Below are 26,684 nucleotides of genomic sequence, written 5' to 3' on the forward strand. Positions count from 1 at the left end.
CTGGTCCTGGCTACCTTTTAACAGGGCTACTTCTAGTCCGTTGGTGTAAATGTTAAAAAGAAAGGGAGCCAGGACGCAGCCTTGCCTTACCCCCCGCTCAATTCCAAAAGATGATGTTAGCTGCCCCCCGATGCCATATCTTACTCTAGTAGTGGTATTCGGATAGATTTCCCTGATGTAGTTGACCAGGTTGATATCAATGCCCAATTGGGACATTACGGACCAGAGCTTAGTGTGATCTACGCAGTCGAAAGCTGCGGACAGATCGACGTATGCCATGTAAAGACTGCCACCCTTTGCATGGACATACTTCCCTCTCAGGAGTGTAAGGTTAAGGACCTGCTCTATGGTACCTCTACCTTCCCTGAACCCGAACTGGAGGTCAGATAGGATGTTGTTTGACTCAGCCCAGTTTTGTAGGCGTGCTAAGAGGATTCTACCTACTACTTTTCCAAAAGAATCCAATAAGGAAATGGGTCTGTAGCACGCAGGGCTATTCCTGTTTCCCTTTTTGAATATGGGCACTAGGATCGAATCTGACCAGGAAGTCGGTAGTCCTACATGTCCCAGGGCCTCTAGGACGTTTAATAACAGAGGGGCCCAGAGGTCGGTGTTTGATTTGTATAGGTCCATAGGTACCGCGTCAGGACCCGGGGCCTTTCCTGACCTGCTAACATTCAGGGCCTGCTCTACCTCTGCGAGCTCAAAGTTCATATTTAGTGGGTTAGTTCGGGGCATAGGTGAGTAGTGAGTGTGTGTTAGTGGCCCGGCCGGATTTGAAATTTTTTTTGAAAAATGGGTGACCCACTCTTGTTCTGAAATGGTAGTTTCAAGTGTACCGCTTACTTTCGGTCCTGTCAGAAAAGAGGAGTTTACGATCTCCCAAAATGTTACTGAGTCTTTATTTTGGCAGCTGTTATGTAATGCAGTCCAATGTTCTTCTTTGAGTTCTCTTTTCCTAGATGCTACTGCCTTATTATAGTTATGCCTGGCTGTTGAGATTTCGAGAATATTTCTTGGAGATTTTTTGAGGGCAATCTTGAGAATTTTGTGGGCTCTGGAGCATACTGAATTAAACCACCTGAACTTGGGTTTATCCTGTGGTGTTTTCTGTACCCGTGGGTGGACTATCAGGACATTCTTAACCTGTAGTGTTATTAATTCATAGTTGGCCACAATCTCTGCAGGATTGGACGTCTCCGTTAAGCAGGCTTCGAAAGCTGGGCGGGCTGCATTAATTATGGTTTCTAGGATAGCAGTAGGGTTGATTTTAGACCATTTTAGTGCATAACCATTTGGACGGGGCATGGAGATAAGATCTGCGTGGAGTAGTGTTTCAGCATTTTTTTGTGGGGCAGTAGTTTGAATTGTAACGGTCAGTGGAAAATGATCACTAAATGCACAATCGTGAGTGAAGACATCGGTGATCAGATTAGGGAAAATGTTCCCTACTAGAATGAAATCAATACAGGAGAATAAGCCTCTGCCGTTAAAAGTTGGGGCAAAGGGAGTTGTGGGAATGGTAAGTTAATTTGCAAAGGCCAATTGTAGATGAATCATGTTCTCGTTCAGAACAGACCCCTTATGAGAGTGTGAAAAATGGGGAATATTGTTTTGTAAATGATCCAGGTAACCACAATTACCATTTAAGGTACTCTTAAATAGTGCTGAGTTAAAATCCCCCCCCCCCCAAATTATTATTGGTTCCTTGCCTTTAGTGGAGATTAATTGTTTTTGTAAGGAAACGCAAATTTCTTTTATAACCTCTGCAAATCTATTTTCCGAGAGGTTATTGTAGAAGTTAACTATTAAGATAGGTGGCATTCTACTTATGGTGACACGTATAATCTGGTATTGTGGCTCAGCTTTAAGAGTATGGGCCTCCAAGGTTGGTATTAAGTTTGAGACATATATGGTTAATCCACCCTTTGCTCTGCCGGATGTTGAAGGGAGTGCTGGGCTGAAAAAGGTCTTAAAGCCATTTATATGTAAGGGGGTTATTAACCATGTCTCCTGGAGAGCAATGATTTCGGTTTCTTTAATACATTTGATCCATTCTTCATTTTGGGTCTTTAGACGAAGACCTGATATGTTCCAGAAAGTTATTTTTAAAAGTGAGTTTGTTTTCATACATTTAGGGTTAATCCTACGGATATTTTGATTGTGTACAGTAGAGTCCATGCTGGTACTGGTGTCACCCTCCCTATATGATCTAAGTGTCGGAGGGGAAATATTTTCGGGAGTGCTGATCTGTTCAGGGTTGAGTGCGATCCCTTGTTGATTTGTGGGTGTTAGGTGAGTTGAGGAAGGAAATGTCTTATTTTTCCTCGAATGTGACTCAAAGTGGGCAGTTGATAGAAGTGGAAGAAGAATGGTGGTCGGAGGTACGGAGTTGACCGATGATGTTAACTGTCAGTCCACCTCCTCTAGTGTGGTAAGCTGTTCGAATCTGTTTTGGGTAAGGATACACCCGTTCCCGCTGTGAGCACTTATTTGCTCGCTGTGGTAGAAATAGTCAAGTGACACCATATTAATGTAATTGATTTCATGTGTTATTGTCCTATTGATTCTAAGTAAAGAACGGACTAGACCTGGTGATCTGAAGTTTACGACTATGCAGTCTCCGGGACTTTTTTTGTGAGAGTCACCAATCCAGCCCACTCTCCTCACCATCAAAATCTGGTTTGTGTGTCTTGGGTGGAAGTAGGTGTTTTTAGTGAGCCAGTAGGTGACCTTGTTCCTTAGCGAGACCCATGTTTCAGTAGAATCTTTTTGTAAGAAAGGGACATTTGTTAGGACCAAAACGTATGGCCGGGCAGCTGGTGGTAAATGTAAGTGATCTTTATTAGGGATGGTAGAAGCTGTACAGTCTGCCCTGTTGTTATGATTTAGAATTACTTTAGAGCTCAAAGATGGGTCTAATTCAGTATTTGGTCTTAGGGGTCCCTTTGTTGCTTGAATCTTCGTCGGTCTAGTTGTGGGATGAAGGATAGGGGTATTTACGCTAGGGTTATTGGAATGGTTAATTGAAGGTAGTTAGTTCCAGTTTGGTTGTGCATTTGGATGACTGGTTACCAGCGATGTATTAGTCGGGTTTAGTTTGGTTATGCCATCAAGTACGGTTTTAGTGAGTTGGACAAATTTATCTTCAAATACCGAAGAAAGTAGAGAGATCATTTCCCCAAGTTTGACTTCGATATCGTGACTGACAGCTAGCTGTAGTGTCTTTACGCTATTTTCTACTGATAGCTTAATCGTCTCGCCAAGAGTAAATAATTGGTCGTGGGGAGATAGATTAATTTCCTCTGTTTGTATGCCTATATCGCAGGTAGCTGGAATTGGTAAAATCTTTTCCCCTTTGGGAGGCTGGCCTTTTTTATGTGTCCCCCTCCCAATACTCATTTTAGTTTTACCTTTCCCTCGTGTTAGGGGGCCCTTTGATTGTGGTACACCGACATTCGGCCGAAGTCTGAGTCGGTCGGGTGAGGTTGAGAGGTGATTGGGAGAAGATTTCAATGGTGATTGTCAGGGTAGGTAATTTAGGCAATGAGAATGAATTAGAAACATCAGCAGTTCTGTTGGATCTTATCGGGGGTTCTAAAGCGAGCCTCCTTTCTGTTGATTGTATTTCCTGTATTATTAAAGATTCTGCCCTCAACAAATAAGCGTCCAATGTGCCCACTGTGCTTTTACGTGTTTCCATTTTCGAAGGGCGGGACAGTTACAATCAGGTGGAAATTGATGAGTGACACAATACGGTTCGCGCTGTGGCGAAGGTGTGATAAGGCTTTACCGTTTGCTATAGTTGACAGTACCTTGAGGAGCGATGGGGGGACGGTAGTCTTTAAACCGATGATATGGCTTTACGAAGATATCCCAATGGGTACAGCGAAGGGGGTTGGCCCGGCCTGGTCTCCTCTGGCCCCTGACGGCCACAGACGGCCCGCCCTCTGCCCGGGCTCAGCCCGGCGCCGCCCGCGCGCGTCCGCTAGGCGGAGGGAGCTGCCTCCTTTTCATCGCCTCCAGGCGCGGGAACCAGGCAGTGGGCGGTGTCGCTGTGCAGGGTGGGAAGTGTGGTCTGCCCCACTCCGTGGCCGCGGGATGTCAACAGCGCGGCGGCGGAGGCGACCACAGCTACAGGACTCCTGGGCTGCACCAAGTCCGTCTTAGCAGGATGGCAGGTGGGTAATGTCAGCGTGGCCTCCTCCAGTGTTATCTCCGGCTCGGAAAATGCTGGTGAAGACATGCCGGTCTGCTCACTGTTCTTGGTGTGAATAAACTTGTTCTAATGACACTGCTGTACCTCTGCTCACTGGTGGATGACACCCGCCTGTGTGCTGACTGTTCTTAGTGTGAATAAACTTGTTCTAATGACACTGCTGTACCTCTGCTCACTGGTGGATGACGCCCGCTGTGTGCTGACTGTTCTTGGTGTGAATAAACGTGTTCTAATGACACTGCTGTACCTCTGCTCACTGGTGGATGACGCCCGCTGTGTGCTGACTGTTCTTGGTGTGAATAAACGTGTTCTAATGACACTGCTGTACCTCTGCACACTGGTGGATGAAGCCCGCCTGTGTGTTCACTGTTCTTGGTGTGAATACACTTGTTCTAATGACACTGCTTCTCACTTATGGAAGACACGCCTGTGTGTCGCCTGCTCTCGGTGTGAATACACCAGTCCTAGTGATACACCAGTGCTTCTACTCACCAGTGGCACACCGTGTTGTGTACTCACTGCTCTTTGTGTGAATAAACCTCTTTTAATTATCCTCCATTTTAAGGTGGGGCAGACTCGCGATTGCGGGAACTGAGCCTCAGGCCAGACACCAAGGACCTTGAATTTTCATAATGTAAACTAATTAACAAGCATTCTCTGGTTAGAGCCTGGAACGCGGTTCAGTTATTGGTAGTTGAGTGTGCCCAGGTGAGAGAACAGTATATTTCCCAGTTGTCGATGGTTGAGACCCATTGACCCAGACTGGTCTTGCCCAAAGACACCTATTTGTAACATGCCTTCCCATACCCGAATGCCCAGACGTGTCCGAGTCCTGCATCGGTCCTGTGTTAACCTGCACCAGGGTAGGCCTTAAGGCGCCGCCCAGCGCAAGTGTTTAGCGCCCCCAACTGCAGCACAATAAAGGCAACTAGTATATCCTTAAACTTCGCTTTCTTCTGCTCCCGCCTTGAAACAGATGCCTGCTGCCAAGCGGTATGTCTAAAATCACGCTGTGCATCAGCGGAAACCCGATCCCTGTTCTGTCCACTGTTAAACCCAGTTCGTGTGCATGTATTCCCAAGGCGCCGCTCTCCTTTGGCATCCGTGCCCTCTCCCGCCGCACGGTTTTATGGCCCTCGTTTATGCTCACACCTGCAGTGACAGCTGCCAGAATGACTGCAGGCAGCGGCTTGTTAGAAGAAGGGGCTTAAAAGTTAAAGGGCGCTTCGGGTCCCTCCTCCTCTATTAAACCGCTGTAAAACATCAGGATTCCCACAGGAAAGGGGGTCATTAAAGGGAGGTGGAGGGCCCGTGACGCTGGAGTGAGAGTGGAGAGTGTGTGGGGCTTGGACCCAGGAAAGAGCATAGGTCCAGTGTGTGAGTGAGTGAACCACACCACACCACCACCCTGCCGCCCACGCCTGGCACTGCAGTCATGCAGCACCCAGACCGTGTGCAGCAGTGCAGGTTGTTATTAGGAATCTTCTCTGTCCTCGAGTAGGAGGGCGGAAGAGGCGGGTGCCCAGGAGGATAGCAGTAGTGTGAGAAGGCAGAGCCAATCTCCAGCACTCCTCATCAAGGCAGCAGAGATATTCAGATCCGTGACGCCTGCGCTAGGCCATATATCCGTATGGTACAGCACACAGTAAAGAAGTCTTTTACATTGCAAAGTAACGTAGGAGCAAACATGGTCTTGAATGCTCTTCAAGGTACTACGTTATAAGCAGTACATCCTCGGAGAGGAGGAGGAAACGGGTGGGAAAGGGATTTGTGCATAGAAATGTAAATGTAAATTTGATACTTGTATAGCGCACTACTCACCCGCAAGGGTCTCAAGGCGCTTGTACGAATACCGCTGTGGAACCCATCCTGGCTTTCCCTGTGAGGCGTCGACTCCTGGGCACCCCCAAGGTGGAGGCCAGGCATCCTTAGCGTTGTGGGGGCCGTTGTGGAGATTAAGCTATTTCCCAGAGTTGCAGAGTGGGACTCCATGATTGGAATAGGCACCGAGGCGAGAATTATCAGGTCCGTGGAATTTTTGAGCCCAAGACCCACCGAGGCGGGGAATTGAACCCTGGTCCCGGGCTAGACCTCTGCATCAGGGTCTGCCGCTCTAATCATTGAGCCACACTTCTCCACTCATTGAGCCACACTTCTCCTTATTGGTTATGGGAAAAGTCCTTGGGTGTGATGTGTAGCTGGAAGCATGGCTTAATGAATGCCCAGAGTTTGTCTAGGTATGTGCTGCCCATATAGTGGCTGTTCTGTGTGTGAGTGCAGAACTTGCACGGTGTTTAGCTCTTGCTCACGTGTGTGTTTGGTTCCGCAGTGCATTCTTTCTACCTGGTGAATGTCAGATTCAAAGTCAGGAATGCTCTTGCACATGTGTGTGACCGGTGCAAAGTTAATGCTTTGCTGCCCTGGTGAATGTCAGTTTAGTAGTGGTGTGCCTCTGCCTTAATGTTTGTCTGGTTGAAAGATGCTGTTTACCTTGAATGCATTCCTGGTACTGCATTCCTGGTCCGTAGTTGGTGGTGGGGTGCATGTGTACTTTAGGGATGGTGCCATCCTGTCCTCGTACATGATTATTTCAGAGATGCATTACACACAGGCGAGTCACAGGTTTGTTTAGGTATGTGTTTGTCCATATTGCATCTACCACAACAAAAGGGATTCCGAGGAGATTTAAAGACCCGCAAGGGTTGACTCCCCACTCTAAACCTCTACCACAAATAAGAAACATTTGGATCTGAGAAAAAATTACAACTGTTATAAATGAAGAACCAGCTACATAGGGGTATCCCTTTAAAAGGACAAATTCCATCACCTACCAGAGATGACATGCTTTATAATTGGGATTCTCCCCGTACCGTGATACCTAGTCACGGTACGGGCACCAACCCCTTCGCTGAGAGGGAGGATCTCAGGGATGTTTTAATGTAGAGGAGCTGTGTGCTAAATATCACAGTGATGAGCCTATGGTAGTCAGGACAGCAGAGTAAGTTAAGGTGATAGTAAAACTAGCTACAGGGTACGCAATACCCCTTTATTCATGCGCCCCTGGGCCAGGATTAAAAACGGGGCACTTGCGGTGAACAAATATACCCACAGTATGTGTCCGTATACAGTTGACATATTTCTGCAGTAACTCACGTAGAGGTGTAGCAGCTCTCTTCAGGACCTACTCAGAAGTACTGCTGCTCAATGTACTTAATTAAATAAGTTGTGTGTAAGAATATCAAATATACAAAACCGTCCAGTGATCCGATTAAGTAATCATAAAGTGGTGGATTCACTGGATTACCCACTGATGTCTGGGAGCATGCCTCAACTCACCCTGGCATGTGGCTTGGGGGACTCACTGTCCTGGTTACGGAAAGTCAGCTGTCCGGACTCTCCGTAACGGAGGTAATTCATCCTTAAACGGATACCCCTTTGTAGCTAGGTCTTCATTTATAACAGTTGTATTTTTTTCTCCGATCCAGGTTTTTTTTGTTTGCAGTAGACTTGTCCATATTGCACCTGTTCATTGTGCGATGGTGGACTTTACAGTGTTTAGGCTTCATGCCCAGGTGAATGTCTGATTCAGAAATGCATCCCTCATCCACAATTGCATGTCTTGCTTCCTTGCGTCTTGGTGTCTGTCTGGTTAAGTGATGTGTTCTGCTTAGGTACATGTCATGTTCAGTGATGCTGCACTTCATGTCCATTTGTATGTCCGGTTCAGAAATGCTAGTGCTTGTCTGATTCATTTGCACTGCCTTCTGCATATCTGGTTTAGAGAAGATGTACTCGTGCCCATGTGCTTTTCTGGTTCAAAGATGCAGGTGCATATCTTGTTCTGAGATGTCATACATCATTGATTAAAATTGGTTACCATGAAGAAGACGACCTGCTAATAAGAGGATACTGTGGGCAGGAATAGCACGTTATGATGTTCATACTGAAATTTGTTTGGGGTATATTGATTTCTTTGGAGGGGCGTAAGAATAGTCCAACATGTAAATACCTCACCATTATTTTCATCATTTTGACCAATGCCTGTTCACATCACACTTGATTCTGGCATTACACCATTTTGTTGTGTGAAAAAAAGTTTTCTACATAAATTCTCTGTAACGTCTTTTGTTTCTCCCTGATAATGGTTTAGTAACCTTTGTAACAATCTGGCTTGACAGCGCAGCTGTCTCCAGACAATTATGTGAGCATTACTAGAAAGAGACTTTGGTTCCGTCCACATGATGGGAGCCAGGAGCACGTGTTTTGATTGGGCAGAAGTTGTGTGCTTCACAAAAAAGTGTTTGCCCTCCACACAGCTGTTGACATTTTATTTATATATCCAGCTGCCTGAGTTTGAACGTTCAGGGGCACATGCATCGCATCGTAATGCATTTATGTTGTGTTTATCTGGCAGCAGCACTTATGAGAACAGTCATCAACCTACATGGATTCCTAAGCCACAGTGCAACTGACACCTGAACTTTTAACCTACAACAATATTAGTATACTTTTCTTTGTTTCCACACAAACATATATATTCATTCCCATGCTATTTACGTGTAAAACTACACATAATCATACAACGTTCTTTTAAAGCCAGACCTGTTGCCATTGCCAATCATTCTTTTTTTTTTTTTTTTTTATGCATGAAGGTTTGTTGATGTTGACTATAAAATGTAAGCAATCAATTTTCAGGCAATGTAAGGCCTCCTTCCTGCTGCTTAGATTCTTGGGGTTATCTACTCGCTGTGTTTTTTTCAAATAGTAAAAAAGTCATTTGCCTTGGGATGGTAACAGAGTTCACCTTAAAACACATTTCTTCTGGGAGTCTTTGATTAATTGGAAAGTTCCTGAACTAGAAGGAAACTAATATTAAATCTATTCACCTGCAGTTGATGGTGGTATGGCATGCACGCACCGCCTACAATCATATTGCAATTTTTCATGCAAACTCAAGATGCTCCCACAGTATTCCTTAAACCCTGCATGAAAACTGACTTCTGACTTAAAACTTTCAATTTTCGACCCTTCTGTTTCTTTCAACTAACTGTTTGTGTTCCACCCTCTGCATGCCTCCGCTCTCCGAGCACTGTGTATTCTAAGTCACATGCTTGTTTACCATAATCCCCATCATTGTAGCTGTAAAAATGTCCAACCTTCATTTCAGAGGTCCCAACCCGTCCTTTAAAAGTCATATCCTTGCAACCTAACAATACCTAATCCCCTGTGGCACATCTGTTAATACAGTGAACCAAGGCATGATTTAACATATCCCCCAATTTCAGTAAAGATCACACTTAACTCCTATTCATTTCATATCACACAGAAACTGGAGTAAATTGCATGGCTTGGTTACTTTAAGAGTGCAAGACTAATCCCAATTACCAACAATAAGCCAAAGGAAAAAAAAATGCTAACCCTTGGTTCCGGAGGAGTGTGCTCTCAGACGTAAAGCTCTAAAATGCCTTTTTAGGGGTAGTATGTGCTATATAAATGCAATTTAAATAAAATTCAATGTATAACACTCAGTGGGGCTGTCCATTGTAGTTCCTACAGACTGCATAATCATTTCCTCTTACACTTGATACTCACACTCCACATAATACAAAACTGCTAAGCATCATTTTCAGCATCCAGAACTGTACCAATCCACAGCAATAAACCACCCACCACAAATTGAACAGGCATGCAGTAAATGAAGAGATCGGTCACATGTCGATGGGCAACAGAGAACTTAAATTTAGTTCACCACTTAGGGTCCAAAATAGTTACATGCTATAACTGCGTTTTGACATCTCACAATAGTAGTCGGATAGGGGATGATGGTAACAGTCCATCTAGGCAGCTCTCTGATCTATGTCTTGTTCCAACCTACGCCTACTCAGGATCATTGACTTTAAAGAGAATATCTCAGAATCGACAGCCCGTTTTAGTAACCAGCTAATTGGACTATGACACTAGGTCGTACTATAAAGGGATCTGCAGAGCTGCTCAAAGCTGCCAGCTTACTCTCTCTCACTTCCTCATCCATCATACTGCTAAATACCGTTTCCCATAACATGTTAACAGTGGTCCTCACACACAACATGGAAACACTTCCCATACAGGTTCAAAACGAAGTCAGCACCCTTCCAACCATACACCCTTCATGGTATAGCATGCTTCCTCTATAGGCAAGTGCTTCGGCGTCTCACCTAGGGGCAGTAAGAACTATGTATATGTTGCAATACTATGCAGCATTGGTGCATGTTCGGTATCAAGATGCTGCCCTTGTTCCCGGGTGCACAGGGATACCCTCTTGGGTGATTAGTGCGCTATACAAATCAACATAACATAACAGATGTAGCTTAGAGTTGGTGCCGGGATACATGCTAGGATTTGAGATGCTGCTTGACTGGTACTTGACTGCTTCGAAGATACCGCCTGCAAACCTTGTTAGACAATGCTGCTTTTATACGCAGGTGTATGTCTGCTTCAGAGAGGTTGCCTGCTGTGCCCCTGAGCGCATACTTGAGCAGGACTGGGTCCCGGAGGTCTCGTGCTCCTTATCGGTTTGTACGCTAGATGCGCCCATTTAGCTCTGTGATAAGACCACGTCTCCTTGAGCTGTCCGTGGGAGGGCGAGCAGAAAAGAAAGCCTTCATTTTGTGTAATTGTCTGCTCTTCAGTATATATTTGTTAATACTTGAATGAGAGGGCTCCTGTAGTCAAAGAAAACACCTGCCTCTCGTTGACCTGTGGTTTCTGCAAATATACTTGGAGCGATGGGCAAACATCTTTTAAGTTGCACCTTGGCATCTTTTTGAAGGATACCCTTCTACTATCTGATTGACACAGCTATGTAGGAAATACATGAGTTACCCAATCTGCCCGAAAGGAACGTCTGTAAATATTTTGGCACAGATGGTATATTGTCATTGTGCTTATCGGGATGCACCAGCATGTGCAGTTCTTGCCAGACCGATCCCAGGGGGCATGCATAATATCAGGACGCCTGCCTCTAGCCTGGAACAGAGAGCAAGAGAGATTAAAAAAAATCACTTATGCAAGGCGCCAAGAAGTGGGCATTCAGAAGGCTGCCAGAGGCATCCCATGAGTGTTTATTAAGGAGGCTACCAGGGCATTCCTCAAGCACCCATCTCAGAAGCATACGTATAAGGTGCCAAGGACTTCCTCGAGCCTATGCCCTGAGGACTGCCAGGGGCTTCCCACAAGATCCTTTTAAGGGTTTCAGAAGTGCATGTTTAGAAGGATGCCAGTGGCATCCTACAAGTCTCCATTTTGAATCTGGGCTAAAATTGAGATGCCCAACCCAGTAACCCCAGGCGAATGTTTGACCATGCTGAGACTGATGGATGGGGCAACAGACTGCGTGAAGCATGACATTTTGCGTATTGGCTAGATATACAGTAGGCATACAGGTGCTAATGTATGGGAATGTGGTGACAGATCAGGTTTAGTGCATGCAGACACTTTTTGCATGTACAAGAGGGCCTAGAGGGCAACCTTAGCTGGATACGTGGGCACAGAGAGCTAATGTAATGGAGGGATGATGGAACGCGCATGGTGCATGCTGCATGTACAAGAGGGCAGCAGCCCTGGCGTAGAGGGCAGCATGCCTGGCGTGAATACATGGGCATAGACATGCTAATGTACGATGTGATGCAAGAGAGCCTAGAGGGATGGGTGAATATGTGACCCTATACCAGATGAGTGCACCTGTACCAGGGTAGTTTCAGGTAGCGTTTCATACTGTGCTTGGGATGGCTGCATTAGAAATATTTCAGAAAGGTGAGCTTGATAGCCGTGCTCTGGACTCTGGTACAGGCATGGCACATCAGTGCAGAGAGCAGCCGGCGCTGGTTCGCGGCAGTCTGTAAACTTGAGGTTCTCTGTTTAAATGTGTCCTCGTGGGAGCTGCCTCTCTGCTGTACCGCTATCCCTATCGCAGCCTCCATGTTTAACTGGCTGCTTGTCGTTTCCCATGGGAGGGGTGACTGGACGGCCCCGCTGGCCTCAGGATGAGCCAAGGTTCCCTTTGAACCGGTGGCCTTGTCCATAACGAGCGGCAGTAACAAGTGTTCTCGCCTCAGGTGCTCTGTACTAGCCCGTGCAGAATTACTTCCTGTGCAAATAGCTGTTAAACCATTACTGCCTTCGCAAACACTCCAGCTTTTTTCTGAAGTGCTGGGTCCCGGGACGGAAACACCACCGCCTCCGTTTTATGGGAAGCTTTGAGTATCTTCGCACCATTTCATTAACAAACTGTCCAGCGTGGGAAGCAGTTTGCAAACCCCATGAATCCCGCCTTTTATCACCGTCCTTTCATAAAAAGGTTGTAGTCGCTTACTGTGTCCACCTGGACACATCTGCACAGGCCCCTTTTAAATACCAGAACAATCTGTGGCGCCTCTTCCAAGAGGTCAGTGTTGTCCTATGGAAGTAGGCTTTTGTTGCACTAACACCGCTCTCCCAGCATGTTCCTCTTTATGAAGTGAAGTGTGGTATGCAAACATCTCTTCAAAGTCCCCCCCAGCCCCTCCCTCCACTGTCATGCCCCTCCCATTAGAGGGGCAGTTCTGGTCCCTAAGACCTGAGGCATACTATTCTTGCAGCCTTGGCGTTGCCCTGTTGATAACACAGAATCATGTATATTGTTTATACCGTATTTGAAAGTGTCATTTTATTGCCTTTTAAAATCAATAAACCGCAAAAAAACTGTTGACCGTCACCTAAGCCACAAAGATTGCTTATTGATTAAGTGCAAGCTCATGTTTACCAGCAATAATGATGATACTCTGTTTCAATGAGTGCCTAAACTGTTTTATTGTACATTTCTTTAGGGAAAGTGACAAAAAGGTGGTGAAGATTTTGACCGGATTGCCGCTGAATGAGGTACAAAGCACTCATGGAAAATAGAAAATGAACAGTGTTTAAAGAATGTGTGGAATGGAGAGACCGCCATTGGAGCAGTGGTGGCGAGATGGCGCCCTGAGTTCTTTGTAGCTTAGGGTACTTTTTCACGTATTAGAATAGGAGAGCCCAAGGTAGACCTTGGTGTTGCCCCTGAACCTTTCCCAGTTAAGCATGCCAACCCTGTGAGGGTGGGTTTTTCTTTTCCACGTTCCTGGTCTGCAACATCACTGGTGCGACAAGTTGTGGTGTTTGCGAGCCTGGCTTCAGCCACTCTGTGAACTGTGTCTGGTTCTTCTCAATGTACAGATCAAGTCATCCAGTGGGCTATCTGCGTGCTGGGCCTAAGGTGGCATGCCCGCTGAATGTACCCTCTTTAAAGCATACGTGTAGTGAGGATCACAGGAGGCAAACCGCATGCGATCCTTTTAGGACCTCCTGAAAGCTCACCTTTGGAAAACAAATGCTCCTAAAGTCACTGGTATTGTGTAGAAGATTTGAGCAGGGACTTGATCAGGTTCCAGGTGATACCAGTAAGCAGGAATGCACGGTCATATCACACTTATTGGCCCAGATATTTAGCAAGGAAGGGCTTGTACGGTGGTCTTTCTCTCACTGGGCTGTTCACGTGAGCCTGCGACTGTAACTAAGACTGTCCCTGTAAAACATTTTAATGACCATATTTGTCACCATAAACTCACTGCGAGTCGGGGAGCGAACTTGTTCACAACTGGTTTGCTGCATGCTATGAAATCTCCAAGGCTTCATTTTAAGTGGGGCCTTGTTGTCTGTAATCGTATTGCTTTCTTTTGAGGTGGTCCCCAGTAATATATGATTTCTCTTTTAGAGACTACAGAAAAGAGCAGAGAGGTTTAATGTGGCCTCGAGTTTGGAGAGTAAGAAAGCGGCTCGTGCGGCACGGTAAGTGCTTACAATTTACCTCCCATCCGAACGAATGTCTAAAATAAAAAAAAAAAAAGGACTCCACTTTGCACCCTGTCAATTTAACAAGTGCAACCTGAGTGGTAAATTGCAAAATTAAAGCGTTCTGTAAAGTAAAAAGTGCATAACATCTGTAAGTGATATCAAGACATCTGAGAGACCAGCATCTTAAGCCATCTCGAGAATTGTAGCCCATTCTGTGTGAAAGCTTTCCCCATAATGAGCCGCTGCATTATATTGATTTTGAAGCCCCACTGTGCAAAATTTCCACACCTGTGCCCGTTCAACAAACTTAGTCAAAAATAAACTTTAAAACATCTGAGCTGAGGGAAGCAGGTTTCTTTAGAAGCCACTTCCTTTTCTATAGGCTGACAGACGTCGTTTGTGCATTAACACTTTGTGCCTGGGTTTGGGATGACCGATATCATGGTGCGTCTATCGTGATGTCACATAATGGGCCTGACCATACCATTGAAGCATTTGCTTGAACCGTAGTAGTCCATGCTTGCTGCAAAAGTCAGGTCCATATTTACTTCTAGTGCACATAACGGTTAGTATATTCACTGTGCTAGGTACACCATGTAAGTTGGGAAGAATAGCATTGTCTGTGCTAGTTGCGTTCTGTGACGCTAGCCAACTTGCAGCCCCTTTGAAGGGTATAATGTGTGATGTTCACCAGTATGCAGTTGTCTGTGCTAGTTTCTGGGATGTTGACTAGCATACAACATCTGACATTGACATTAGTAAGTAATGTTGATAACGGCACAACACTTGTGCTAGGTACATTTTGTGTTATTGCCTATCGTACATCATCTGGGTTAGTAAGTGATATTGACCAGTGGTCTACTACCTGTGCTTGTTAAGGGATGCCTACCAGTGTACACAACATTTGTGTTTGGTAAGTGATGTTGACCAGCATGCAGAACCTGTTTGGTTAAGTGAGTTTGACCTGCATGCAGCACCTGGGCTTGGTACATTCTGTGATGCTGGCAAGCTGTGACTTGCTGGCTTTATTACATTATGTGTTTGGGTGCATGTTTACCCCTGTGTTCAGTTTATTCACGTGTTTGCAAGTATTCTCTCCCCTCTTGTTGGTGCATTGTAGGATAGTTTTCAATGCCCCATGCTTGGTTCATTGTGATGTTAGTGAGTGCTGCTGGTCTGGGATCAAGTCCAGTGTGATGGTGGGAACGGTGGACTCTCATGAGCTTTATACATATTCTGTGGTATTGGCATAATTTGACTTCTCTTGTCCTTGGTGCATTCTGTAATGTTGAACAACTTGTGCACTCATGTACTTGGTATACATTCGAGTTCGGTAGCGTGTGTTTGGTACATTCTGAAACGTTTAGCGTGCACGCAGAATATTCTGCAAGATTTCCCAGTCCATAGCTCCTGTAAAAGGTACATTCTGTGATGCATTTCTCTGCGTAAGGTACATTTACTGATTTTTCACCAGCGTTCACATTTGTATGCTTAGTCAATTTTTGTGTTTGGTAGCTTGTTCTTCCTAAGGACTTAGTTTGATATTGGTGAACATAACGTTCACTCCCTTTTTATTGTAGATTTTGTAATATTGGTGATCGTATACTCACTTTGAGCTTAGTATACTGTGATGTTGGGGAGGAACTTAATATGTTCTTCGTTGGTGTGGAGCATCTGCCACTCAGTGCATGGTATACCTTTGGTGATTTTGGAAGTTTCTCTTACCTAGTCCTTTGTACATTTTGATGTTTGGGAGTGTGGGCCCCTAATTCTTCATACCGTTTGTGATGGTGGGTGTCACGTTTCCATGTGGTTGGTACACTGACATATTGAGAATACATCTCCCTGGACCGTTCTTACTATAGTCTGATGTTGACCAGCACACAGTCCCTGTGTTTATTACTTTGCTGGGATTGACGGAGCACGCGTTTTCTGTTATTTGTAGATTCTGTGAAGTTGGGGATTGTTCTCCTATAAATGCTTGGAATATTCTGTCCTAATCCTACTTTCCCCTATGCCTGGTGAGCTCTGTGTTATTGGATAATGTTTGCTCATTTGGCTTAGTAGATTGACTACAGTTGGGAAGGGGTTATGCATTCAACTGTGCTTCGTTTATTAGGTCTCGGCCTGGCGAAAGCAGTGCATGCGCTGCTCTGCCATGCAGAGGCCTTTAGGAATCTATAAGTTCGAGGCATGTGGGCTGCTGAATTCATATCTGTGCATAGATCGCCGCCTAGTGTTGGGTCCGGATGTTTGCACGTTGATGTCCTGGAAGAGTCTTCGAAGTATCCTGAGATAGGTGACTCCTCCCCTGGACCACAGTGCGCATGGGCATCCTCTCCATCCTCAGATTGTTTTTTTCCGCCATTGGGTTCGGATGTGCTTATCTTGACTCAAGTTAGGAAAATTTAGTTTTCAGGCCAAAAGGCCTTTAGTTTTCGACGGTACTGTTCCCGATCGGTATCGACAGTTTACAGGCTAGTTTTCACGGCTTTAACAACTTTTCGGATCCATTAAATCCGACCATCGACCGAACTTCGACGATGGAATCGAGGACCCCATTCAAGCGGTGTCCTGTTTGCCACGCCACATACCCCCATATCGACGTCCACCCGGTGTGTAACAAATGCCTCTCACCGGATCATGACGAATCGAAATGCATGGCCTGTGCCCGATTCAGATCCAAGAAGACTCTCCGGAATCGACGCGCCGCGCGACTGGAAGCGCAGCAAGCGGCACCGGCCCGACCAACATCTTCAGCACCGAGGACGAAGATGTGGAAAGCGTGGAAAATATACCCTCCAGCCCCACTTCCGAACACGGTTCCCGATCGGAAGATGTCGATGAAGAGCTTTTTCACAGGGAAGAAGCCGACGACGAGGTAGGAGACTACGATGAGGCCTTAGGGGCCGAAGAAGGTAGCTCCGGTGAGGAGCAAGGCCTACCCGTACAAATTGAGGCTATCCCAGTGTGTCAGTCGATGGCTCCGGTCGAGGGATCGCCTTCGGGCCTTACCCAAGACCAATCCCGCAGTTCTTCGGCCCCGCCCTCCGGCCCGGCCACGGACATACAGCAAGAGCCATTGTTACCTAAAAAGACTGGTTTCCCTACCACGAAACCGAAACCAATCATCGCACCGGTTAAACAGAAACCGAAAGTGAAACGGACACTGGTCGGCTCGAGGACCACCACACCTTCGACGCCAGCCAAACCCGTCGGCTCCGACCGCACCAAAAGGGACTTCGGTGCCGAACTCGCTGCAGCCGATGTCGGCGCCGACCCAAAAAGAAAAGCCGTCTGTCCCGTCAAAGCGCCTCGGCCCCCGGCACCGAAGCAATCGGCACCGACCACCAAGGTGACAATAGCCACTGCATCGCTATCCACCTCGAAGGCAGCGACTACGGTACACTCATCGACGCCGTCGACGGCTCCTACCCCTCCTCGACTCGATGACCCGGTCGCTTCGAAGAAGTCCACACCTGCCTCTACGGAACCACTCGGCGCCAAAGAACCGTCGGAGTTCCGGGTGCGACAAGTGGCAGCGTCCTTGCAACGCATCAGGGAAAAGGCAGCCCTCCAGACCTCGTGGGGCTCCGCACCGACACGGGCACAGTAGGCACCTTCGGCACCAGCCAACATCACCTTCAGTTTGCCGCCATCCACGGCGCCGAAAATGTTCGAAATCAGAACCTGCGTTACCCAGACACGGTCCCCATCTACCGAACACTCGACTACTGGGACATCGCCGTCCCACTTCATCGACGCCGACACCGGCAGGCTCATGCTCCGAAAGCGGAAGATCACTTCAGGGCAAGCTTTGGACTCTTACAGGATCCCGCTAAAACAAAAAATGCCGGCGGAATCAGAACCAGTTCTTTATGAACGCATCCACACCTCTTACACAGATCCATCATTCTCTCCAACGCACTCCGACACGGATGCAGTGGAGGACTACATGGGTGACGACACCACCTACCCCGAGGACATAGACCCTGAGGGACAGCAAGACCCTGATCAAGTCTGGGATGACCCTGTAGACCCAGGTGCCGCTCTGGATACACAGGACACGCAACTTTATGGCGCAAAAACGTCCCCCACAGAGGACACTGCTGCATTCAACGCCCTCATTGAACGTGCCGCAGCCAATCATGGAGTGCAACTCCACTCAGACACTATCGAGGATGATTTCTTGGTGGACACTTTCGCATCCTCCGAGAGGACTGTAAAGACTCTGCCCATGTTAAAAGGTGTCCTCAAGCCAGCAAAGGACATTTTCAAGGAAACCACCAGGGCACGGGTAATAAACCCCAGGATCGAGAAAAAGTACAAACCCGCACCTGGGGACCCCACGTACATTAGAAGCCAGTTGCCTCTGGACTCCATTGTAGTTGCCAATGCTCGCAAACGGGCGCACTCTCAGACAACTGGTGATGCTCCTCCCCCGGACAAAGAGTCCAAGGTTCTAGAGACCTCCGGCAAACGGATTGCAGCCCAGGCAGCGAACATCTGGCGCATCGCCAATACACAGGACCTCCTAGCTCGCTACGACCGCTCACACTATGACACGTTAGAGACCCTACTCCAACACCTGCCAGACGAGTACAAAGAGGCAGCAGAGCTCCTCATCAGGGAGGGACAACTGCTCACAAACGCATCCATCAAGTGTGCACTGGATGCCGCAGACACTGCTGCAAGGGCAATAAACACCAGCGTCATGCTACGACGACACGCCTGGTTACGAATCTCCGGATTCAAACCTGAGGTCCAAAATAACATCCTCAATCAGCCGGTCAACCCCGACTACTTATTTGGACCGGAGGTTGACACCACCTTAGAAAAGATAAAGAAAGACACGGACACTGCGAAGTCAATGGGGGCTCTGCAAACGCAGACATTTCGTAGTGGCTCCTTTCGTCGCCCCGGAAATAGAGGTGCAGGTAGAGGACAGGGGGCACAGCAAACCTACAATAAAGGGGGCACACAGAGTTCCTACGATAAAAACACCCGAGGTGGATATCGTGGCTCCAGCACCAAGGGCAGAGGACGTGGTTACGGCAATACCAGGTCCTCCCCCAAGAACAAACAGTGACGCCCTCTCCCTTCCCCCCGCCCACATAACACCTGTCGGGGGAAGGCTCCAGCGGTTCCTGTCCACGTGGGATTCCATCACCACGGACAGGTGGGTCAAAGATGTTATCCAACACGGTTACTGTCTCGAATTAAGCTCCACTCCACCCACCATACCGCCAAGGCACCGTCCTATGTCCTCAGAGCACTAAGCGTTATTACAGCAGGAGGTGCTAAGTATGCTGCAAAAAGGCGCAATAGAGGTCGTGCCCGTACACCAGCAGGGAACAGGGGTGTACTCTCTGTACTTCTTAATACCAAAAAAGGACGGGTCACTCAGACCTATCCTAGACCTGAGACCCCTCAACCACTACATTCTCTCAGAGCATTTTCACATGCTCACCCTACAGCAGGTTCTCCCGCTCCTCCGACAGGGAGATTTCCTAGCCACGCTAGACCTCAAAGATGCGTATTTCCACATACCCATACACCCGTCACACAGAAAATATCTCCGGTTCACCATTCAGGGGCAGCACTATCAATTCAAAGTCCTCTCCTTCGGAGTGACAACAGCACCCAGAGTTTTCACAAAGTGCCTAGCTACCGTGGCTGCACATCTATGAAGGCAACACATTCACGTCTACCCTTACCTGGACGACTGGCTTGTTCAGGCAAAGTCAGCCCAGCAATGTGCCAGCCACATGTCCCGCACCATTCACCTTCTTCACAGTCTGGGATTCTCACTAAATTACCCAAAATCACATCTCCAACCCGCACACGTACAACAGTACCTAGGTGCGACCATAGACACTCTGGCAGCCACAGCTCAGCCAAATTTAGTGAGGATCAACAGCATGCAAATGCTGATTTCCAAGTTCAAACCCCAACACTCCCTTCCTGCGCGAGTGTTCATGCAGTTGATAGGCATGATGGCCTCCTGCATTTTCATAGTCCCACACGCGAGACTACATATGCGCCCGCTTCAGGAGTGCTTAGCACGTCAATGGAATCAGGCTCCCGGGCAATTAAAAGACCTAGTGTTGGTGAGCGGTCGGGCATACAACTCTCTGCATTGGTGGAATCCACAAAACCTTTGCAAGGGCCGACCGTTCCAAGAGCCTGTTCCACAAATAATACTGACAGCGGACGCGTCTCTCCAGGGATGGGGAGCCCATGTACTCAATTACACAGTGCAGGGACTATGGACTACACAACAAAAGAAGATGCACATCAACCTTCTGGAACTGATGGCAATCTTCCTGGCTATGAAAGCATTCAAAGTACACCTGTGCAACAAGGTAGTGTTGATCCGGACGGACAACATGACTGCCATGTACTACACACAGAAGCAGGGAGGAACACACTCTCCACAATTGTCTCATCTGGCTCAGAGCATGTGGAAGTGGGCCATTCAGAGGAACATATTCCTCATGGCGGAACACCTCCTAGGCAAGGACAACCAGATGGCGGATCTGCTCAGCAGACACAGCCACCAGATGCACGAGTGGGAGTTACACCCATCAGTACTCCAACCATACTTCCAGCAGTGGGGTCATCCAGAGATAGACCTATTCGCCACAAGGGAAAACGCAAAATGCCAAAGCTTTGCCGCCAGGTTCCCACATCCACAGTCGCAGGGCAATGCGATATGGATGAACTGGTCCGGCAGATTTGCGTACGCTTTTCCCCCAGCGCCGTTGATACCGCTAGTGGCACGCAAACTGCGACAACACTCACTGACACTCATCCTGGTTGCTCCAACATGGGCACGCCAGCCGTGGTACACCACCTTTCTGGAACTTTCCGTGGTGCCGCATCAAAGGCTGCGGATCAAACCCGCGCTTTTGACGCAGAACCATGGAGAAATTCAGCACCCAGATCCACAACAGCTGAACCTGGCAATCTGGCTCCTGAAGTCCTAGAGTTTGGCTACCTAAACCTGCCACCTGACTGTATGGAGATCATTAAGGAAGCTAGGAGACCCACTACCAGAGCTTGCTATGCAGCCAAATGGAAGAGGTTTGTCATTTATTGCAATAACAATGACATTAACCCGCTAGACGCATCCATTCAAAACATAATCTGTTACCTCTTACACCTATACCGATGCAATCTGGCATACACCTCAATATGTATCCATTTAACCGCAATAGCAGCCTATCTCCAAAACAGGCAGCACCTCTCTTTATTCAGAGTGCCTGCCATCAAAGCCTTCTTGGAGGGACTTAAACGAGTAATTCCCCCAAGACACCCACCAGCACCAGTGTGGAACCTCAACTTGGTCCTCACCCGACTGATGGGTCTACCCTTTGAACCTCTCCACTCATGTGAGATTCAATTCCTCACCTGGAAGGTAGCTTTCCTAGTAGCAATCACTTCGTTGAGAAGAGTTAGTGAACTCCAGGCACTAACCATTCAAGAGCCATTCATACAGGTTCACGCAAACAGGGTCGTACTACGTACCAACCCCAAATTCATGCCTAAAGTAATATCGCAGTTCCACATGAATCAAACCATTGAACTGCCTGTTTTCTTTCAGAATCCACAAAATGTCGCTGAAAGAATGCTCCATACACTAGACTTCAAAAGAGCCCTCATGTACTATATAGACAGAACTAAAAACTTTAGGAAGACGAAACAACTTTTCGTCGCCTTTTCCCCACAACACAAAGGCAACGCAATCTCCAAAGCAGGTATAGCCAGATGGATCGTTAAATGTATTCAAATCTGCTATCAAAAGGCTAAACGCACATTAACAATTCCCCCACGGGCCCACTCAACACGTAAGTTAGGGGCCTCCATGGCTTTCCTGGGAAACATTCCTTTACATGATATATGTAGAGCAGCCACATGGTCCACTATACATACATTTACCAAACACTATTGCGTAGATGTACACTCAAAACAGCAGGCAGCTGTAGGACAGGCTGTTCTCAAAACTCTTTTTCAGACCGCTGCAGCTGGCACTGGTGGCCGCCGCTAATGGGAGGTACTGCTATGTATTCTATGCACAGATATGAATTCAGCAGCCCACATGCCTCGAACTGAATATGCTACTTACCAGTATGCATCTGTTCTTGGCATGTAGGGCTGCTGACATTCATATCGCCCACCCTCCTCCCCGGCGCCTGTAGCAGCTGCAGCTCTCAGAATTACTGTATAGCATGGTCATCACTTTCTATATCTACTCCATCACTGCCACAATGGCGAAAAACAATCTGAGGATGGAGAGGATGCCCATGCGCACTGTGGTCCAGGGGAGGAGTCACCTATCTCAGGATACTTCGAAGACTCTTCCAGGACAACAACGTGCAAACATCCGGACCCAACACTAGGCGGCGATCTATGCACAGATATGAATGTCAGCAGCCCTACATGCCAAGAACAGATGCATACTGGTAAGTAGCATATTCAGATTCCAGCGTGCACGCGGGGAGACAAACGAGACAGAAGATGTGCACGCGGGAATTGGATGCTTTACTGGCAGTGTGATACACTGGGACTTTTTTTTCGCCGCCAGTGAAGCCAGTCCCCGCGTGCACATCTTCTGTCCGTCACATGACGGGCCGCGCTTGTTGTCAAATGGAGAGAGGCTGGTTTTCTCCTCTCGCCATAGCCCTATGTTATTTTAGGCTTACCTCACGTTTTAGGCAGCATTCCGTTTCTGATGCCATTCTTTCGAACTTTATGATCACTATCCAGCTCTGAAACTGCCATTTACAGAATGCTTAATTACGCTGAATAGTGCTGAAATGTCCCCGTTTCTTTTCTGAAACTCTCAAGAGCACCTATTTATTAAAGGTCTTTTAATGTTGGGCATGCATTCCTATGTGAAAAGAGACCCACAAAAACTCAGTTAATAGCTACTTCATGCAACAGTGGGATTGGTTTGGTGAAAGGTCTTTACAATAAAAAAGAATACCTTTCCATACCTCACAGAAATGTATATGCACCTTGTAAAGATTTTTACTGCTTATGATAAATGAATAAATATGCTGCTGCCGATTTCAGTTATTGTTTGTTGAATAAAACGTGATGAATTTGTGAGGGATAGGATTCTAGACTTACTTTAGACCAAACCCTTATTTACATAGACCCCGCCCATTATAAAGCACTCTTCTTGATGCCTCTGTGGCCACACCCCTCTTTTAGAGACCCACCCCCCATACACACACTTTTTTTTTTATCCCACTTAAAGTCCTGGTGCTCTGCTGGCATACAATTTGCAAGAATGGTTCGCCGTTTTCTGGGACAGGGCGAAATGCGCGGCTAGGCTAGTATACCATGTAGGAGAACTGCACTTGTTGCTATTAATATGCGCAGGCTAGGAGCGTGTCTTGGGGCCAGAGGTCTGTCTGTGTCTAATCATACAACATCCAATCAGGAAGCTAATGCACGGATTACATGGATTGGAAATAATTTCTGTAGTTAACAGTCGCCGAGCCATGCGGGGGCTGGAGGAGGACAGGATGGGAAAGCACACCGTCTGAGGCTAGGTGCGCACGCGCGAGGCGGCCATGTTCAATATGAATCTGCTAGCGCGCGCCGCGTCTGCGCTCGGAACAAAGAGGGCTTCAGGGGAGCCGGCTTCTCAGCGGCTCCGAGTGAGCGCATTCTCGGAGATTGGTATTGCGCAGCAACCTCCCCAAGGCCATTATCAGCCCCGGAGCTGTCCACTTTTAACAGGCCGCAGTACTTCACGCTTTGTCTGTTTGGCTCACTTTTAGTTTTGCTTTTTGTATAGAGCTTAACACCGTAGATTTGACTTTGCTTTGGTTTTAAATAACGGGGCCTACTGGCACAGATTTAATGGCAGCGTGTCGACCAAGAGGACAAAAGGCTGCGTTTTAGGCTAATCATCCTGCTTGATGATCTACTTGGCACCTCCGTTACATAAAGTTGGCAGGCCAGTTTAAGGAATAGATCCGAGGCAAAACAGGTTCCAGTACTCAACTATTTTGACATTGTCTGTCCAGACCGCCAGAAATGGTTGCTAGTGCATGTGAATTGAAACATCTAATAAATTCCAAAGACCACGTGTAAATGAATCTAGGGAACGGAGGGTTTTAATTCTGTGTTCATGCGAGGAAATATCATTTGACAGCAAAAAGTTAAATGCAGTACATTCCCATGTATGCAAACACGTTTAACAAGCATTTGCAATGCAATAGGTCTCGCATTTAAGCAAGTTTTAGCTATTGGCATTGTAAATGACAATGACTTTTATTTATGTTTTGTTTATAACATGTAACTAAAAGGCATTGTCATTTATAATGCCAATAGCTTAAACTCGCGTAAATGCGAGACCTATTGCGTTGCAAATGCTTGTTCTGTTTGTTGGTGAGTATGTTATCCCTTTTGCCTGATACTTTAAATGTGTTTGGATTGTATGTCCTTTCTTTGTTGGGTTGATGCCCCTGATACATTTTTTGATGGTGGAGATGATGGGCTCCCTTTTGCTTGGTACATTCTGTGAAGTTGTGGATGTTATTCCTTGTACTTGGAACATTCTCTTGTTCTTAGACAGCCTGGAGTCCACTGTACATGCTTCATTCTCTGAGGTCATGGAGCATGTTCTCACTGTGAGCTTGGACCATTGTGTGATGTTGGTCAGAGTGGCATCCCCTTTGCTTGACAGATGCAACCCTGAGTCCTTACTTTGGGCAGTGCTTTTCTCTTCCATGATGCCTTTAAGTCTTGCTCAGTTTTAACCTCTCACCATTTGCGGTAACTGAAGTATGTAAATGTACCCTTAATGCTACCATTTTCACCGTTGAGGCATTGTCATTAATGTGTGTTTTGTGAACTGACAGTTTTGAGATCTCTGTAGTGTTTTATGAAGCAGACAAACACACTGTTTTTGGGCCATGCCTCGCTGTATTTCATGTAATTTGTAACATGTGCATCACTTCAATTTGTGATGTAGGCTACTCCAGAGTTAATAAACTGCAGTTTATTGAATGTAATCGGACTTTTCTTTCCACCCCATTCAGGTTTGGAATATCATCTGCCTCACCAAAAGGTAACAGTAGAAACCCCTGAGGGCAGTAAACTGTATGTTGGAGGGGGAAGTACTCTGTTAGTTAAAATGTGCTCCACTTTAGCAGTCTTCAGAGAGATTTGGTGCTTGATTCCGTACTTGCTAAAGAAATTCACCACCTCGAAAACCTTTTATAGATGTTTCTACCTCTGAACACTTGAAGTTTCACTTTTATTTCCTGCAAGATGGCCATCTACACCTAAAGCCATTCTCTCAAGTTTTGTTGGGAGGTTACCGTTTTCTTAAATATTGCAGAGGATCCGTTCCTCTTTTAATGGGCAGAATAACTGTGCAAAAGTGCCTTTTTAAGACATTTGATGCGAAAATGTGAATTCAGTGACCATTGAAATACTGTTGAAAGTGGGGCCCTGATTTTTGTAATGTGTTGCATGTATTCCTTTTGTGGGCACATCAATATTTAAAGAAAAATAAAGAAAACCATGTGGACAAAGGTTATACACATCGCACGTAAGGTGGGGCAATTAAGAAAATTGTGTCGGAGTGGGTATGCATAGGTCAGATGGAGGAGGGATTAAGCCTTGGTAGTGACTCATGACACAGAAACTGAGTGTTTAAGACACTTATTGGTAAACACAATTATGTGTGGAAGGAGCTGAATGGAAGAAAAGGGCACCACAAAAACTAATGCTGTCATTGCTGGAAACATGGACATCCAATGATACCCAATGCGAAGTGACTTGAGCCTTACCAATAAGGTTTTCTACCCACTATGCACTTGTGTATTCAACCAAGACATTAAACAGAATTATCTGAAAGAGACCATTAGTTATAGATTCCTTACCTTAGACTTACCCCCTGGAGTCGGACTGGATCCGGAGAATTTTTTCCGTAGCAGTAAGTACCCATGCGTGTCGGTAGGTGGCGTCAGTCGACTCCGTGTATGTCGTCGCCGGGATGGTGTTGCGATGTCTACTTAGATGTCGCCCCTGCGCGCTGACGTCGGTTCTTTATTTTTCCACGCCAGCCAGCGCAGATCAGGAGAGAAGCTTGCCCTTTAGTCATTTTTTGGGCTAACGTTTTTTGACTTTTGTCGACATCTTTTTGAATCTTCGACTCCTGGTAGCACGAGGGATGTCCCATCGTTGGATGGTCTTCAAGCCTTGTGACTCGTATCATAAATTGTTGTCCGTTACGGAGCCGTACCTCGTGTGCCTTTGGTGCTTGGAGCGCGACCCGAAGTCATGCTCCGACTGCCGGGCCATGAATCCGAAGTCTTTGCGGGAGTGGTCCCGAAAGCACTTGGAGGCCTGGCAGTCCGCTCCATGTCGTTCGAGGTGTCCGTCGAGTGGAAGGTCTTGGGACCGGTCGCAGATCCTCCACCACTCGTCATCGAAGTCTTCGCACTCCTTGGGTAATTTAAAGCACAAGAAGGCGGCGAAGAATCACTGTTGCTCTTCGCCTTCTCCTCATCCGTCGGCTGACGCGACGCGGGACCAGGAGCATCGTCGTTCTCCGGCTCCGTATTCGGAGCCCGCTTCTGAGACGGCTCTGCGCTTC

The 26,684-nt window shown here is 46.9% G+C and overlaps 1 protein-coding gene across 4 annotated transcripts in view; it reads left to right on the forward strand.

Annotated features, from left to right (window-relative positions):
- SARNP (SAP domain containing ribonucleoprotein) overlaps positions 1–26,684 on the forward strand; it is a 543,793-nt gene that overhangs the window by 237,728 nt on the left and 279,381 nt on the right. For all 4 annotated transcript variants that reach the window (XM_085600267.1, XM_085600265.1, XM_085600266.1 and 1 more), the window contains exons 5-7: positions 13,063–13,114; positions 13,980–14,053; positions 25,120–25,148. In XM_085600267.1, coding sequence (XP_085456393.1) covers positions 13,063–13,114; positions 13,980–14,053; positions 25,120–25,148 — 155 coding nt within the window. The remainder of the gene's footprint in view (positions 1–13,062; positions 13,115–13,979; positions 14,054–25,119; positions 25,149–26,684) is intronic.

Source organism: Triturus cristatus, chromosome 4_2 (assembly GCF_964204655.1).
Source record: "Triturus cristatus chromosome 4_2, aTriCri1.1, whole genome shotgun sequence".
NCBI classification, from domain to species: Eukaryota; Metazoa; Chordata; class Amphibia; order Caudata; family Salamandridae; genus Triturus; species Triturus cristatus.